At 38.4% G+C, this 18,201-nt stretch overlaps 1 protein-coding gene across 1 annotated transcript in view; it reads right to left on the bottom strand.

Annotated features, from left to right (window-relative positions):
* The window catches only part of PolrMT (mitochondrial RNA polymerase), a 395,821-nt gene that overhangs the window by 23,874 nt on the left and 353,746 nt on the right, over positions 1-18,201 (bottom strand). The window contains exons 28-29 of the mRNA XM_090374544.1: positions 14,073-14,171; positions 8,967-9,039 (exon numbers count right to left, since the gene is read on the bottom strand). Coding sequence (XP_090230670.1) covers positions 8,967-9,039; positions 14,073-14,171 — 172 coding nt within the window. The remainder of the gene's footprint in view (positions 1-8,966; positions 9,040-14,072; positions 14,172-18,201) is intronic.

The following is an 18,201-nucleotide window of genomic DNA, read 5'->3' as shown; positions in this document are numbered from 1 at the left end:
AGAGTTAGAGGTTAACGGATCTCTCCCATTCCTGGATGTTGTGCGGACAGTTCACAAACTACAGATCCGGCCATGCCCCCAGTCATCTCAACAGCACTGCCTGCACTCTATTCTCCAGAGCTTGGAGCCATTCCAGCACAGATGAAGCTAGGCACAGCGAGATTTCTCAAGTTAAGACAGACTTAATCAATTGTGGCTACCCAACGCACGTACTAGACAAGTGCCTATTACAAGCACAGGAGCTCACAGTCCACCCGAGACTACCAACCTAGGACAATATACCTACCGCCTACGTTCCCTACTATCCAGGTGTGTCAGTCCGGATCTCAAAAATCCTCAGAGAATACCGCATAAAATGCGTGCAGTTGCCTGGTAGAAGCTTACGTTCTCTGGTTTCCAGTGTAAAGACCCCTGTCACCCCTCTCTTACGCAGCAGTGTAATATACCGCATAATCTGCAAAGACTGTGACAGCTGCTACATAGGAGAGACTTCGAGATGTCTTCAAGACTGCCTTGCAGAACACAACAGAGCAATTCGCCTTTCTGAGACCGACCAGTCCACAATTGCAGAGCACTTCTGGACCACCCAACACGACCTCAATCCGAAGCAAGACTGCGAAATAATAGACCACTCCCGGCACTTTCGTCACCGCCTCTAGTTAGAGTCACTCAATATATTGAGCAATTCGAGAGCCATGAACCGCTGCAAAGGCATGAGACTACACCCCATCTTAGAGACAACCATTTTATGCCTCGACAAGCGCTGGTTAAAAACTGCGCATGTCCATGCGGCAACAACAAATGCCGGTTTAATGATTGAATAAAGTGCCTTCACAAGGCTCACTGCGCGCATAACTGTATCCATTAAGTTCAAATTCTGTTGAAAAAGAGACACGATTTGTATCGAAAGCTATAGTATCTATTTGTAATCAAAGATATTCTGTAGCTATTTGTAATTAAATTGTTTTACTGGCTAACACTTAATCTTCTTTCACCATTGATCCCAGTACAACAGGCCCATTTGTCCTTATTCATAATTTCTTATCCATAATTAATTCTTGAAAACGAAACAGACAACCTTGTGCAGCACAGTGCTCAGGAAAGAAAACCAGGCAACAACAATATGCAAGGTATCAGCAGGCGTCATGTAACGCTTGTCTCAGATAAAAATATTCCAAGAAACGTGCCCACCGACGAATGGCCACAAGAGCCATATTGCAATGAATGCACTACTTTACCATGTGCCGACAACTTCACTCAGGTAAATATTGAAAGAACACAAATTCGTACATGACCACGAGATATCTAGGGATAATAATTTATGACATTAAAATGCTAACCCGAGTTAACTCGGGATAATCAAGGAAATGGTTAATACAAACACAACACACATTCTGTTTTATTCACCATGTGTTTCTTTTGTTTCAGGAAAGTTCCAAATTTGTTTTTTGAAAATTTCTTTTGAAAAGAGTTTAAAAAAGATTTTGAAAAGATTCAAAAAACGGGTCCTAAGGAAAGTGTCAGTGTAAGTCAGCCCAAGAAAACACTCAAGAAAATCACTATTGAAACTAAGAAAGACATCACTGCCAAGCATGAAAAAGGAGCTAAGGTAGTTGATCTGGCAATTGAATATGGAGTCAACAAATCCACCACTGGAACCATCTTGAAGAACAAGGAGACCATCAAGAATGTTGAGGTTGCAAAGGGAGTGACCAGATTAAGTACTCTAAGAAACCCCATCATTGAAGAAATGGAGAACTTGCTGCTACTGTGGATCCACCAAAGGCAAATGGCAGGAGATACCATCAGCAAAGAAGTCATTTGTCTGAAAGCCAAGCACATCAATGCTGACCTGAAGGGAAAAACTCCGGGGCCAAGCTCTGAAGAATCTGAATTTGAGGCAAGCAGGGGGTGGTTTGAGAAGTTTAAGGGGAGGACTGGCATTCACAGTGTCATAAGGCATGGGGAGGCAGCAAGTGCTGATAAAGAAGCTGATAAATTTGCCAAGAAATTTCAGAAGCTCATGAAAGATGAAGGATATCTACCAGGTTTTCAACTGTGATGAAACTGGGCTTTTCTGGAAAAAAATGCCCAGTAAAACCTACATGACAAAGGAAGAACAAGCTCTGCCAGGGCACAAGTCTATGAAGGACAGGCTGCCCCTCCTCTTTGCTGCCAATGCTAGTGGAGACCTGAAGATCAAGCCTCTCTTGGTGAATCATTCTGAAACACCAAGAGCATTTAAGAAGCACTCAATTGTCAACGGTAAACTTGGAGTCTACTGGAAATCTAACCCAAAAGCTTGGGTAACTAAGCTTCTTTTCAAGGACTGGGTGCATGAAACCTTTGCACCTACAGTTAAGAAATACCTGGAGGAAAAGAACTTGCCACTGAAGGCTGTCCTCACCATGGATAATGCACCTTGGCCACCCACTTGATTTAGAAGATGCCCTGGAATTGGAGTTCAGCTTCCTGAAGATTGTTTTCTTACCTTCCAACAGTATACCTCTAATTCAGCCAATGGACCAGAATATCATAGCACACTTCAAGAAGCTCTACACCAAAGCACTTTTCACCAGATGCTTTGAAGTTTGCCATGCTTCCAGCTTCATGACATTGAGGAAATTTTGGAAGGAAGAATTTAACATTGTGCACGCCATTAGACTAATAGAAAAAAAAAAAGCTTGGCATGAAGTGTCAGTCAGTAACCTGAACTCTGCCTGGAGAAACTTGTGGCCAGCCTGTATTCAAGGAGAAGAACCTGATAATGGAGCCGAAGTCAAGAAGGACATTGTGGCAGCAGCTAAGGACTTGGAAGTGGAAGAAGATGTGGAGGAGTTAACAGAGGAGCATGAAGTGCAGCTGACCATGGAAGAACTGAAGGAGCTGCATAAACATCAGGTTGGGGAAATGGAAAAAAATGTTTCCTCAGAGGAGGAGGAAGGAAAACATCACCAAAGGTCCAATGCCTTCAGCTACTATCAAGGAGATTCTTCAGAACTGGAAGAAGCTTCACAACAGGGTGTTGGAGTGGCACTCCAAAACAACTGAAGTGAACAGAGTGGGAGACCTCTACAATGACATAGTGCTTCACTACTTCAGGAGTCTCATTAAAAAGAGAGAAAAGCAATCAACACTGGATAGATTCTTCAATGCTAAAAAGCAGCAACAGGCAGAAGAACTTGAAGAACATGAAGAACCTGTAACCATGAAGAAGAATAAATAGTGTATGTAAATGGTGGCCTTTTTTTTTGTGGAGGGTCCGGTACCAATTAATTTATTTCCCATAGGATACTATGGAAAATCGCGTTTCGTACCATGAACTGGTTCATGGATTGAATTAAGTTCGTTGTACAAGGCCTCACTGTATATTATAAAATATATGAGTATAATAGTGATTGTAGTGTGCTGCAAAATTTTAGCATCTTTAAAAGTGTGCCACAACAATGAAAATGTTGAGAAACACTGCACTAATAATGCGTTCCTCTCAAATACCTTTGGAATTACTAAGAGAGAATAACAAAAACAATATTTTGGCAATTCCTAACAGGTCACAGTACAACAGGGATATATCTACACGTACTACTAAAAAAAGAACACAATCCTGATCTATCTATAACAATTCCAAGAAATCCACCTCAATATCCTAATTATATGCGGTTACATAAAAAAGGATGCACATCTATAAATAAAGGAAGTAACGGAATCAATTCCAATAACACAACGAACTTAGCTTTCCACATCACTACCAAACTTTCCCAGAAACTGGTTGTGCGAATGAAAATATAGGAAGCTCAAGCATTTGGGATCCAGAATGGTCTAATGAGTCCGCATTGGATACCAAAAAAAAAAAAAATGCAAGCACTCAAACCCTGGAACTAAGGATGAAACTTTATGAGTACAAGTGTAACCAAACACAGAATGAACTAACATAGTTGCAAAACTGAAGAAACGTGATGAGAAAGGATCAATTCAATTAAGAGGAACACAGCTTGAACACTCAGAATTAGAAAAACTCAAAACCAGCAAAAACAAAGGGTGACAGTTGGAAAGTGTAATTCAGTTAAGCAAGACTCAAATCTCAGAAAGTGTAAAGAAATATCATAAGGAAAGCTTTGTGGCACTTACAGATAAAAAAAATAATAATAATAATCTATACTGCTAAAACATAGACAAAGCATAGTTATGCCAAGATTTTAAAAAGGGATGTTGACAAATGGCAGTGATAAAGCAGAAATAGATAATATAGGCAAAATCGAAAGAATTGACTCTAGCAGTAAAAAAAAAAAAAAACTGGAATACAAGTTCTCAGCTACTTATTGGGGCTTTAAAAAACAAAAGGCGTAAAGTTATTTCAAAGCTCAAGGCTATATTTGTTTTAAGGTTTGCCCCAGATACAACTCAAGGAAAATTACAAGAATACATTAATAGCTTTTGTAATTCAAATGTTGAGGTAACCAAACTAATTCTTTGAATTACACATTCAAATACTGTAACTGGGAACTCCTATTAAAAATCAATTATCCTCAAGAAGTGCTGGACTGCTTTTATCAAATTATTAATGAAGTTACAAAACAATAAAAAAAAAAAAAACAATAAAAGTTACAAAGTTACAAATAGGATGAATCAGATTGATCCACTTGATATTGATGGTTCAACTGTTGATGATTCTACTCAGGTATCTAACAAACTAAATGAATATTTTGCATCTACATTCACACATGAGGAGTTATTCTGGGAGGGGAATGCCAGAGGTGTATTAAACTCTGGCAGTAAGCTAGATAATCTTGTAATAACTGAGAGTAAAGTGGAGGAGAAACTGTTGATGATAAACATAAGAAAGGCACCTGGGGTGAATGAAATCTATCCAGTTATATTAAAGGAGGCAGCAAAGGAAGTAAGCAAACCCTTAGCCTAAATTATGAGAGCTTCCTTGGACTCAGGGGGAGATACCCATGGACTGGAGGTGTGCAATCCACAAAGGGAGACAGGTAATTACAGACATGTTAGTTTAACTTCTGTTCCAGGGAAATTAATGGAGGCACTGTTTAAAGAAACATTGCAGGATCATTTAGACAATACTTCACTTATAGCTCGGACACAGCATGGGTTTGTTAAGAGAAAGTCTTGTCTGAACAATTTGTGGTCAGACAAGACTTTCTCTTACAAGACAAGATGATGTGATCACAAAGGAACTGGATGCAAAGAATAATTTTGATATCATATATTTGGATCTTAGAAAGGCTTTTGATACTGTTGCACATGGAAGACTGCTGCACAAATTGGAGCCAAATTGCTGCTATGGATAAAGGGATGGTTGAGTAGGAGAAGACAGAGAGTGGTAATCAATGGACACTGCTCTCCATGGATTAATGTTATTAGTGGAGTCCCCCAGGGTTCAGTGTTGGGTCAATTGTTGTTTTCTGTATCTATTAATGATATTTCTTATGGTATATCAGGCTTAATGTCCAAGTTTGCAGACGATATGAAGGTCAGCAGGATTGTTAATGACAGTATGCTGCTGCAACAGGATCTAGAAAAGTTGAGCGGGTGGGCTGAGAGGTGGCAACTGAAGTTTAACATTGACAAATGTAAAGTACTACATATGGGAAGCAATAACGCCAGAGTGATGTATCAACTCTGTGGTACTATACTGACAATGGTAGAGAGTGAAAAGGACCTGGGGGTAATTGTGCAGGCAGATATGAAGTTTTGAACAGTGCACACGGTCTGCAAGAATAGCTCATGGTGTCTGGTCAATGATATACAGAAATTTTTCAAGCAGGGATAAGGAGGCAATTATCCCCTTGTATAAGGCAATGGTCAGGCCACACTTTGAGTACTGTTTACAGGTCTGGAGGCCTCATTTTAAGAAGGATGTAGAGCTGTTGGAACGAGTACCGAGAAGGGCAACAAGATTAGTGAATGGAACAAAGGGTTTCTCTTACGAAGAAATGCTTAAGTTTTGCAAGTTACAGTGTATGGAGACTAGGCACCTGCGAGGTGATCTGATTTAGGTGTATAAAGCCTTGAATAGGTTGAGCATGCTCAATGCTGATGGGATTCTTCCTCTTGCTCAGAATAATCGTCTGAGAGGGCACAAATTCAAATTGAGAAAAGACAGTAGTATGATAGATGTGCAGAAGTTTGCCTTTAGCCAGCGGGTGGTTGATTTCTGAAACAAACTTCTATCTGTTTTGAATTAGAAGTTGATAGCTTAAATAGATTCAAGGCAGAACTAGACAAACATTTGGAGTGAGTGGATGGGTGAAATGAGAAGTGGGTGTGGTTTTTTTTTGGCTGATGCTATATAAGCTTGTTTGCTTGCATCATGTGCCTTTGCTAATGCTAACCTTTTCCATGCTATAGTGCTTCTGATTCACATTAACCATATAATGAGGACAATGAAGTTAGAATTCCTGACACCAATAACTGGATCAAAAGAACACTGATTTGCGTTTTCGCAAGAGTGTAAGTACAAGGACAAAAATCAACAAACCCGTTGTCACCTACCAATGCTGAAAATGGAAATAAATAGCAATTACAGACAATCAAGAAAACACAGGAAAATAGTATTCTAGTTTAGCAAAATAAGATCACTTACGAGATAATTTTCTAAATTATTATCAAAACATGCAATGTCTTAACAATACCAACTTTAAAGACACCTACTCCCTTATATTACTAGAAGATTATGATATTTACCTTTTAGTGGAAACATGGCTCACTCATGATGTTAAGGGCAGTGAATTAGTACCACCGGGATTTGGTGTGATCCATAATAATAGACTGGATAAGAAAGACAGTGGGCTCATGATCATTTGCAAAAACGAGATTCCTATCTCAAAAATTAAAGTTTTGGTTAACATTGAAGGTATTTTCCTACAGCTGAGCAGCGGTCCTTATTCCTGTTATGCTATGCTTGTCTACCTTCCACCACCTGTAGATAATTCTCTTATGATGGAATTCGAGAACACTATAGATCAAAAATTTCTGATCAACAACTGGGACTGAACCATTTAATTGTTTTAGGGGACTTTAATATGCCACACACCTATAATGGATGTAATGCCAATCAAACTAATATGTGGACACTTAAAGGTAGATTTCAAAAATCTTTCTTTCTTTAAATCTGAATCTGAACTGAAAATTTCCCACTAGAAATGAGAACAACTTGGATTTAATCTTCAACTTTCCTTTGGAGATCTATAAGCCAACAAAGCCAACAACAATCCCATGGCTTTTTTCTGTTAAGAAGATCTCAGTTAAAGATACAGATTTAGTATGAAAAGAGATGTTCAGTTTCAATAAGGTGAAATGGCCTGATATGAATTATGCATTCAAAAACTGTAACTGGGAACTCCTATTAAAAATCAAAAACCAATTATCAAATCATTAATGAAGTTACAAACAACCTTTTCCATGCTGTAGTGCTTCTGATTCAAATTAACCACACAGGTTCTCTAAGGAATTAAAATCCTTACTGGCAAAAAAAATGAAAAATATATAGTAAGTTTAAGAAAAATAAGGAAATATGCATAGTAGTTTTAAGAAAAATAAGGAAATATGCTTTTATAATGAATATGCTGCCTTAAGAAGACAGGTCAAGATGACATCAAAACAGGACTACAACAAATACTTGGGTTTCAGTGAAAGAAGAGTCTTTGAGGCAAAAGATATATATGAAGCCTATATTCAGTCATTTCAAGGCAAAAAATCAAAATTATGTTGTAAACACACTGGATATTCCCAAAGAACTATCATCTATGTCTGGGGCAGACTACCTGTCTAGCAGCTTTGAAGGAATTTACAAAACGGATACAGTCGACGAAGTAATTAAAGATAACGAAAATTTTCCTCTCAATTACACAGATACAATAACAGTTTCTGAAATCAACCAAGCTGAACTGTTGAGCAAAATGAACAGTATGAAAAAGGACCTCACATGAGGTCCGGATGGTATTCCTACTGTTTTATGGAAAAAGGAAAAAATGGCACTCAACGAAAATAAGTGAGAGCTGATGAGCTTTGCCAATGCGCACCCACACACACACACACACACACACAACTAAATTTTTCTTATTCCATCAACAACAAGATGATCAAAAAAGTTAGTACAGCCAAAAATTTGGGTATCTTTATAAAAGAATCACTTTCCTTTGATGTCCATGTCTCAAACGTGAGGGCAGCTAACAAAAAGCTAGGTTTTCTTAAAAGAGTTAACAGAGATTTCAATCAATTGGCCTCGTCATCTTTCTGTACAAAATTTATGTTAGACCAGCCCTAGAATTTTCCTCAAGTCTGGTCTCCCCATGCAGCTTACCAAAAATTAAAAATTGAAAATATCCAAAATAGAGCAATAACAATATGTTTGTTTTAAAAGTGGATTAGAATAAGAGATATAAAGGAACGGCAAGCTCAATCAACAAAGCAAACTTGGAGTTATTTGATAACCCTGAATACTTCAAGAGGCAACTGAAATTTCTAACTGCATCTATTACCTGAATTGTAAAATTGATTTTTCTTTCAACTTCTATAACTCTGATTCTGTAATGTGTGTGAGAAATACTAGTCTTAAATTTTTCTCCTAACTGTTCATTTCAGCCTGATTAATCCCTCCATTTATTTTATTTTTACTTGATTTCAATTAACTGCTTTGTCTTCACTTTATGTACATTTTCTTTTTTCTTTACCTTTGACAATTAATATTTCAATTGTCTCTGATTTGAAGCTGTGTAATTATGCTTTTGTAGCAACCCCAGGCATTTTTGCTGTTTTGTAGCTGCTTAAATAAAACAAGAACGCATGAAAAAAGTGATGATTATGAAATTCTTATTAGAAGTGAATCCTAAAAATCTATTTTAAAAAACTGAAATTCAACATGCATTTAAGAACAAATTTTCAAATGTAGAGATATGATTACTATCAAATTATTTATTTAAATAATAAAATAAATTCAGAATTACCTTATTCATAATATTTACATCACATGCATGAGTCCAATAGCAGTCGTGAACTGCAACAAACACAATTCCACGTCTGAAATTAAATAGAGACTGATATTATTGACATAATATTAACATGCGACGTTTATATCTGCACACATCCGCTTACCATAAATTAATATTTTTCCCTAAATTATAGTAACAATAGCTAAACAGAAAGGGAAGCAATCAAATTGCTGAATGTCATAATGTTAACAACCAAACGATGACAGTCAAAACACCAAATGTTGCAACTTCAAAACACCAACAGCATTAAAACCCCAATAAGGTTTTAATGCTGTACGTTTTCATATTTTTACAAATTACTCAAGCAGTAACAACTCATACACTTAAAAATATTTTGACTATGAATTATATAAGATGTCTGGTTCGTAGTAGTAGTAATGGAGGCATATGATGTAGGATATCAAGCGGATGAGCTTATGTAGCATCAGCCAGAAGAAAAAAAAAAAAAAAAAAAATTCATACATCCACTCCCTCTAAAAGTTTGTCCAGTCCCTCCTTGAATTTATTTAACCTATCAACTTCCACAATGACAGATGGAAGTTTGTTCCAGCAATTAACCACCAGCTGGCTAAATGCAAATTTCCACACATCTATTCTACAGCGGTCTTTCCTCAATTTGAATTTATGTCCCCTTAGGTTCATAATCTAAACAAGTGGAAGAATCACATCAGAATTCAGCATGCTTAACCCATTCTAGGCCTTATACACCTCAATCAGATCACCTCGCAGGTGCCTAGTCTCCAGCCACTGCAATTTGCAGAACTGAAGCCTCTCTTGGTAAGAGCACCCCTTTGTTCTCCTCTCCAATTTTGTTGCCCTTCTCTTTACACACTCAAGCAACTCTACATCCTTGCTAAAATCAGGCCTCCAGAACTATATGCAATACACAAGACATGGCCTGACCACTGTCTTATACAAAGGGATAATCACCTCCTTTTACCTACTAGCTAAACTCTTGTATATCATTGACAATACCCCATGACCTGCTCTGGCAACCTGTCTGCATTGCTCAGAAACTTTCATATCTGACTGCACAATTATTCCCAGATCTTTTTAATTTTCTACCATCCTAAATGTAGTACCACAGAGTTGGTATGTTTCTCTGGGGTTACTTCTACCCATATGCAGTACTTAGCATTTGTCAATGTTGAACTTCAGCTGCCACTTCTCAGCCAATCTGCCCAAATTTTCTAGATTCTGTTGCAGTAGCACACTGCCATTACTGTCATTAACAACCCTGCCAATCTTTGTATCATCTGCAAACTTCGACATTAAGCCTGATACACCTTCATCAATATCACTGATAAATATACAAAACACTGAACCCAGGGGGATTCCATTAATAACATTAGTCCAAGAAGAGCAGCATCCATTGATTCCCACTCTCTGTCTTCTCCCACTCAATCACCCTTTTATGCATTGTAGCAACTTACCCTTAATACCATTCTGCTCCAATTTGTACAGTAGTCTTCCATGGGCAACAGTGTCAAAAGCTTTCCTGAAATCCAAGTATATGATATCAAAATTATTTTTTACATCCAGTTCCTTTGTAACCACATCATAGTATCCAATCAAATTTGTCAGACAAGAGTTTCCATTAACAAACCCATGCTGTGTCTGAATTATTTACTGCAGTCTTGTCTAGATGATCCTGCAATGCATCTTTAACCAGTGACTCCATTATTTTACCCGGAACAGAAGTTAAACTAACTGGTCTGTAATTACTCGTGTCACCCTTCGATCCCCGTTGTGAATTGGGGATACATTTGCACATCTCCAGTGTATGGGAACCTCCCCTGAGTCCAAGGATGCTCTCATAATTATGGCTAAGGGTTTGCTTAGTTGCTTTGCCGCCTCCTTTAATATAACTGGATAGATCCCATTCACCCCAGGTGCCTTTCTTATGTTTAACTTAAACAATTTTACCTTCACTTTGCTTTCAGTTATTGCAAAATCATGAAGGCACCCTGTTAGTTTGATAAACCTCTGGCATTTTCCTCCCTTAATAAGTCTTCACGTGAATATAGATGCAAAATATGCATTCAGATTATCAGCTATCTGAACAGAATCATTAACAGTCGAACCAATGATATCAAGTGTACCAAATCTGATTCATCCCCTTCCTTCTAGAGTTTATAAAAGTAAAGAAGTCCTTGCTGTTTTTCTTAGCATCCTTTGCCAAAGATTTCTCGTAATCTGCCTTCGCTTGCCTAACCTCCTTTTTGACTTGATACAGACTAGCTTATATCTGCCATAGGCTTCTGTGTCACCTAATAATTTATATGCATCCCATGCATTTTTGTTCACTGTCATGAGTCTCATTAGTTCATCTGACATCCATTTAGGCCTAACAATATTTCTTAGACCTTGAACAATATTTCTTAATAGGTATGAAAAGCCTAGTAGCTTCCACGATTACTCCCTTGAATGCCTCCCAATTGGCGCCTCCGTAGCCAGGTGGGAAGGAGCAGCAGTGCGTAGCACACGCTTCTTGATTAAACCGGGGTTCAAGCCCGTCACCACCAAATACTGAGGATGCGGAAAGGTCAGAGAATGACCACCACATATCCCGGAGCAATATGGCTTTAGTTGCTAATGCTCCTAAAAACCAAACAACAAACAAACAGCCTCTCACTTAGAACTGGCTGTTGGTGCCATCATTAGTTGATCCCACTGTACAGAATTTAAAAACTATCTGAGACCTCCGTAGTCACCTTTACGGAAGCAAAAACCCTTCCCTTTACCTCTGATGGTAATTATATCTTTAAGTAAATCCTACATCAGAACACTATGATCACTTCCACCTAGTGGTTCCTTTATCTGCAAATTCTTTATACACAAATAATCACTGCTGATAACCAGATCAAGAGTATTACCCTCTCTGGTTCTCTCTTGAGCATGCTGCAGCAGAAAACAATAATCCAATTAATTCACAAATGACTTGCTAGTGTCCGAGTGACTAACCCACAAGTTCCAGTCAATATCTGGGAAGTTAAAATCCCTCATTATAACACAATCTGATTTACTGGCCCATTATATTTTTCTGTTCGTTGTACTCATCTTCATTAGGCCTATAATACACTCCTACCCTCAATTTTGCTTTCCTAGTGCTTATGTCACACCACACTGACTCAACATTGCATTGTCCACCAATATCAATTGGATGCACTTCCTTAGATTTTATGTGTTTCTTAACTAACAGTATAACCCCTCCTACCTTCCTACCCTGTCTATCCTTTCTGAATACATTGTACTTCCCAAATTCCAATTTTGCCCTGGTTATATCTGTGTGACTCCATATCTCTGATATCCCAACAATATCTACCTTTGATGTCTTCACCAGCACTAAAAATTCATCAAATTTATTTACTATACTTCTGAAAGGTCAGAGAATTCTGGCATTAGTGTTCGTGCAAGTATGCGTGCACCTATTCTTATTTTCAGTTACTCTAACACAGCTCATGTATTTATTTGTTTCATGATGACTCCCACCAGTCCCTGAAACCCCAGCACCCCACCCTCCAGGCCTCTGCTCATTCTAAGAGAAGCAGTGCTAGAATCACTTTCAGCCTGCAAATCGCCTCAAGCTAGCAGTTTTCCGACCCACTAAACGCTGCCGTGATAGCATCAGCAAATACTCTTGACCCCTTTTGTTTAAGTGTATCACATCCCTGCAGAAGCAGTCTCTCCTGTTAACAAGCACAGACCATGCAGAAAAAAATTGTACCCCATGAGCCTTGCACAATTCCTCCAGGGCTAAATTGATTGACAAGGTTTTTTTTTTTTTTTTTTTTAGGAACATTAGCAACTAAGGCTATATTGCTCCGGGATATGCGGTGGTCATTCCCTGACCTTTCCGCATCCTCCGTATTTGGTGGTGATGGTCTTGAACCGTGGTCTAATCAAGAAGCGTATGATGCACTGCTGCTCCTTCCCACCTGGCTACGGAGGCGCCTCATTGACAAGGCTTTCATCATATACTCCCTCCTATCATGTCTGAGCAGAATTGCAGACACTTTCAAATTTAACCCTAACTCAAGACTTTTTTCCAGCATTGACCTGTATTTGTTAAATAAATCTGCAGACCTCCTACTCTTAATGTCATTAGTGCCGATATGTAGAACATTGTCTTTAGTGCTGACGTGTATCACCCTTTGTGCCCTTAACAGACGATATCTGTTCTGCAACATCATCAACTTTTTGCCCCTGGCAAACGTACCCTCGTCCTATTCCATCTATCCTTTTTACACAATATATTACCCGTATCCCTGATAATAACGAACTCCTATGAGACCAGTGCATTCTGCCTTGGAAACTGCTGCTGTGTTGCCTGATGCACAAGAGTGAGCTCTGGCATTGCGTTTGGCAGCTGAAAGCTTGATGGGTCCCTCATTTTAATACCTTCGAGGACATCTACCCATCTCTTCAAACTCTCATAAACGCCTATTGGAACGTTGAGTTGACGCCTAATTTCTTGACAGTCTCTGCACCTAGCACACACATAAGATCTCCTCCTTGGCTAGATCATGCCCTGTTCCAGAGAGTTCTGCAAACATTTCACTAGTTGTAAGCTGTGATGCGTTCGAGAATCATCCCCTCAGTTTTCCCCCTAGTCACAGCACTCTGCTACTTTGTGCCCATTGCTCTGCTGCTCTAATCTGGGGCATGATAATGAAATTAATGATGAAAATTAAGTGAAAAAACCCCAATAAAAGTTCCTCACATCATTGATGTTATTTGATCCTAGACATATGGCACAGTGTGGGGGACAGTTATTATAACTACCGCATGAAGTCACTTTCCACACTTGTGGTGGAAAGATTACTATTAATACAAATGATAAAAGTGATAATTTTTTGAGATTACTACATTTCACATTGTAATGTTGCTAACATATAAAAAATATAATACAAAAGTAGAGAAGAATAGGATTCTTTTTCCCATCTTAACACTATATAAAACAGAATGAACATAATATATTTTCATTAATTTTTCTAATTCTGGAAATGACAATGTGCATAATTTTAATTTGTTTTTCAAAGTTATTTATATAAATAGTACCTCTGACAATATAATGACGTTAGCATCATATGACATGAATCCAAGCAATGTATAAAGTTGGGTGGGAAACCATTCTTCTGTTTCATTGAATTTGGTGTCCTACAAGTGAGGAAAAAGGGTATTAAAGAATTATGATTATCAGCACAGCACAACACAATTATAAAGTATTTATTAAATGCACTTTGTTCTTAAAAATATAGAATTCTTTTAATTATATTATTCTCTTAACAAATTTCATGGAAAAGTTTGGATAAACTTAAGAAGTTGCTCCTGATATTTCAGAGGAATTTGATTAATTATGAAAAAGCTTCTTTATAGCTTTAGGTATGAAAGAGCATCTTTATAAATGGTAAAAGACAGATCATATAGCTTATGATCAGTCTTTTACCATTTTCAAGTGGGTGCCCCAGCACTCAGTGGACATGATATCCTGGGTATAATAGTAATAGCAGACCATCCAATGTGAATGGTGCACAATGGAGGACCTCAAGGTCCAGTTATTTCACCTACTCTTTTCTTTCTGTATATTTATTTTCACTTCTTGCAAAAATTATGCTGCTTCCTATCACATAAACCACCAGTTTCTGTTTGTTTTTTCTAGAGATATTTCCAAAGTAATTTTTTTAACCAAATTAATTCCATCATTTCATTTATACCAATTAGAATAAATTCAATTATAAACCAAGAAAATACATACGTATTTTTTGGTCCTTGAGGTTGTCACAGACATTCTCTCAGATATGCCAGACAAGTAGTAGTAGTAGTAGTTGCATGTGATGCAAGAAAGCAAATGTATGAGCTTAGGCAGCATCAGCCAAAAAAAAAAAAAAATCACACCATTCCCTCCAAATGCCTGTCCAGTTCCTCCTTAAATTTATTCAACCTATCAACTTCCACAACGACAGATGGAAGTTTGTTCCAGCAATTAACCACCCACTGGCTAAAGGCAAATTTCCGCACATCTATTCTACATCTGTCCTTTCTTAATTTGAATTTATGCCCCCTTAGGTTCGTAATCTGAACAAGTGGAAGGATCCCATCAGAATTCAGCGTGCTGAACTCATTCAAGGCCCTATACACCTCAATCAGATCACCACGCAGGTGCCTAGTCTCCAGCCACTGCAATTTGCAGAATTTAAGCCTCTCTTGATAAGAGGATCCCTTCATTCCCCTCACCAATCTTGTTGCCCTTCTCTGTACACGCTCAAGTAAATCTACATCCTTCCTAAAATGAGGCCTCCAGACCTGTACGCAGTACTCAAGGCGTGGCCTGACCATTGCCTTATACAGAGTGATAATCACCTCCTTTTCCCTGCTAGCAAAATTCCTATATATCATTGACAAAATCCCATTACATACCCTGGCAGCCTGTCTGCATTGCTCAGAAAACTTCATATCTGACTGCACAATTACTCCCAGGTCTTTTTCATTTTATACCACCTTAAGTGTAGTACAACACAGTTGGTACGTTTCTCTGGGGTTACTTCTACCCATATACAGTACTTTGCATTTGTCAAGTTTAAACTTCAGTTGCCACTTCTTAGCCCATCTGCTTAAATTATCTAGATCCTGTTGCAGTAGCACACTGCCATTAACAACCCTGCCAACCTTTGTATCATCTGCAAACTTCGACATTAAGCCTGATATACCTTCATCAATATCATTGATAAATATACAAAACAACAGTGGACCTAACACCGAAACCTGTGGGACTCCACTAATAACATTAGTCCAAGAAGAGCAGCACCCATTGATTACCACCCTCTGTCTTCTCGCACTTAACCATCCTTTTATCCATTGTAGCAACTTACCCTTAATACCATTCTGCTCCAATTTGTACAATAGTCTTCCATGCGCAACAGTGTCAAAAGCTTTCCTGAAATCCAAATATATGATATCAAAATTATTTTTGCATCCAGTTCCTTTGTAACCACATCATAATATCCTATCAAATTTTTCAGAAAAGACTTTCCCTTAACAAACCCATGTTGTGTCTGAATTATTGCTGCAGTCTTGTCTAGATGATCCTGCAATGCATCTTTAACCAGCAACTCCATTATTTTACCCGGAACAGAAGTTAAACTAACTGGTCTGTAATTACTCGTGTCACCCTTCGATCCCCCTTTGTGAATTGGGGATACGTTTGCACATCTCCAGTCCGTGGGAACCTCCCCCGGGTCCAAGGATGCTCTCATAATTATGGCTAAGGGTTTGCTTAGTTGCTTTGCCGCCTCCTTTCATATAACTGGATAGATCCCATCCACTCCAGGTGCTTTTCTTACGTTTAACTTCAATAGTTTCTCTTCCACTTTGCTCTTAGTTATTACAAAATCATTAAGTATCCTGCTACAATTCGAAAAACTTCTGACATTTTCCTCCATTAATAACTCCTCATGTGTGAATGTAGATGCAAAATACTCATTCAGTTTGTTTGCTATCTGAGCAGGATCATCAACAGTCGAACCATCGATGTCAAGTGGACCAATCTGATTCATCCCCTTCCTTTTAGAGTTTATATAAGTAAAGAAATCCTTGCTGTTTTTCTTAGCATCTTTTGCCAAGGATTTCTCGCAATCTGCCTTCGGCTGCCAAACCTCCTTTGTTACCTGATTACAGATTAACCTATATCTGCCATAGGCTTCTGAGTCGCTGGATAATTTATATGCATCCCATGCATTTTTCTTCTCTGTTACGAGTCTCATTAGTTCATTTGACAACCATTTAGGCCTAAACCTTGAACAATATTTCTTAATAGGTATGAAACTTTTAGTAGCTTCCACGATTAATTCCTTGAATGCTTCCCACTTAGAATTTACTGTTGGTAACATCGTCAGTTGATCCCACTGTACAGAATTTTAAAACTGTCGGAGACCACTGTACTCGCCTTTACGGAAGCAAAAACCCTTTCCTTTACCCCTGATGGTAATTAAATCTTTAAGTAAATCCCACGTCAGTAGATTGTGATCACTGCCACCTAGTGGTTCTTTTATCTGCAAATTCTAATACATGAATGATCACTGCTGACAACCAGATCAAGAGTATTACTTTCTCTGGTTGCCTCTCGAACATGCTGCTGCAGAAAACAATCATCCAATAAATCCACAAAAGTCTGACTAGTGTGTGAGTGCCCAACCCACAAGTTCCAGTCAATATCTGGGAAGTTAAAATCCCCCATTATAAGACATTCCGATTTACTAGCCCACTATTTCTCTGTACAATTGTTCATTGTACTCATTCGAGTCATTAGGCCTATAACACACTCCTACTCTTATTTTTGCTTTCGCAGTGCTTATGTCACACCAAACTGACTCAACAGTGCACTGTTCATCTATATCAACTGGATGCACTTCTTTTGATTTTATGTTTTTCTTAATTAACAGCATAACACCTCCTCCCTTTCTATCCTTTCTGTACACATTGTACTCCCCAAATTCCAGTTCGGCATCCCTTATATCAGTGTGACACCATGTCTCTGATATCCCAACAATATCCGCCTTTGATGTCTTGACCAACACTTCAAATTCATCAAATTTATTTACTATACTTCTAGCATTGGTATACATGCACCTATTCTTATTCTGAGTTACTCTAACACATCCCATATACCCACCTGTTTTACGATGACTGCCACCCGTCACTGAAACCACCAACACCCCTCGCTCCAGGTCGCTACTTATTCTAATAGAAGTTGTGCAAGAATCATCTTCAACTCTGCCTACGGCTACTGTTAAACTATTAGTCCTTGTATCCCCCCAAGCTATCAGTTTTCCGACCCACCCAACACTGCCTCGATAGCATCAGCAAATATTCTTGCACCCTTTCTATTTAAGTGTATCCCATCCCTATAGAAGCAGTCTCTCCTGTTAACAAGTACAATCCAGGCTGAAAAAAATTCTACCTCTTGAGCCTTGCACAATCTTTCCAGGGCCAAATTGATCGACAAGGCTCTCATCATATACTCCCTCCTATCGTGTCTGGGCAGAATTGTAGACACTTTCAAATTCAACCCTAATTCACGGCTTTTTTTCATCGGTGACCTGTACTTGTTAAGTAATTCTGCCGGTCTCTTACTCTTGATATCATTAGTGCCAACGTGTACAACTATATCACCTTTTGTGCCCTTAAAAGA

Source organism: Mastigoproctus giganteus, chromosome 5 (genome assembly GCF_048544385.1).
Source record: "Mastigoproctus giganteus isolate SK-2022 chromosome 5, ASM4854438v1, whole genome shotgun sequence".
Taxonomy (NCBI): domain Eukaryota; kingdom Metazoa; phylum Arthropoda; class Arachnida; order Uropygi; family Thelyphonidae; genus Mastigoproctus; species Mastigoproctus giganteus.
The sequence above is the reverse complement of the archived record's forward strand: the minus strand, read 5'-3'. Positions and strand labels throughout refer to the sequence as shown.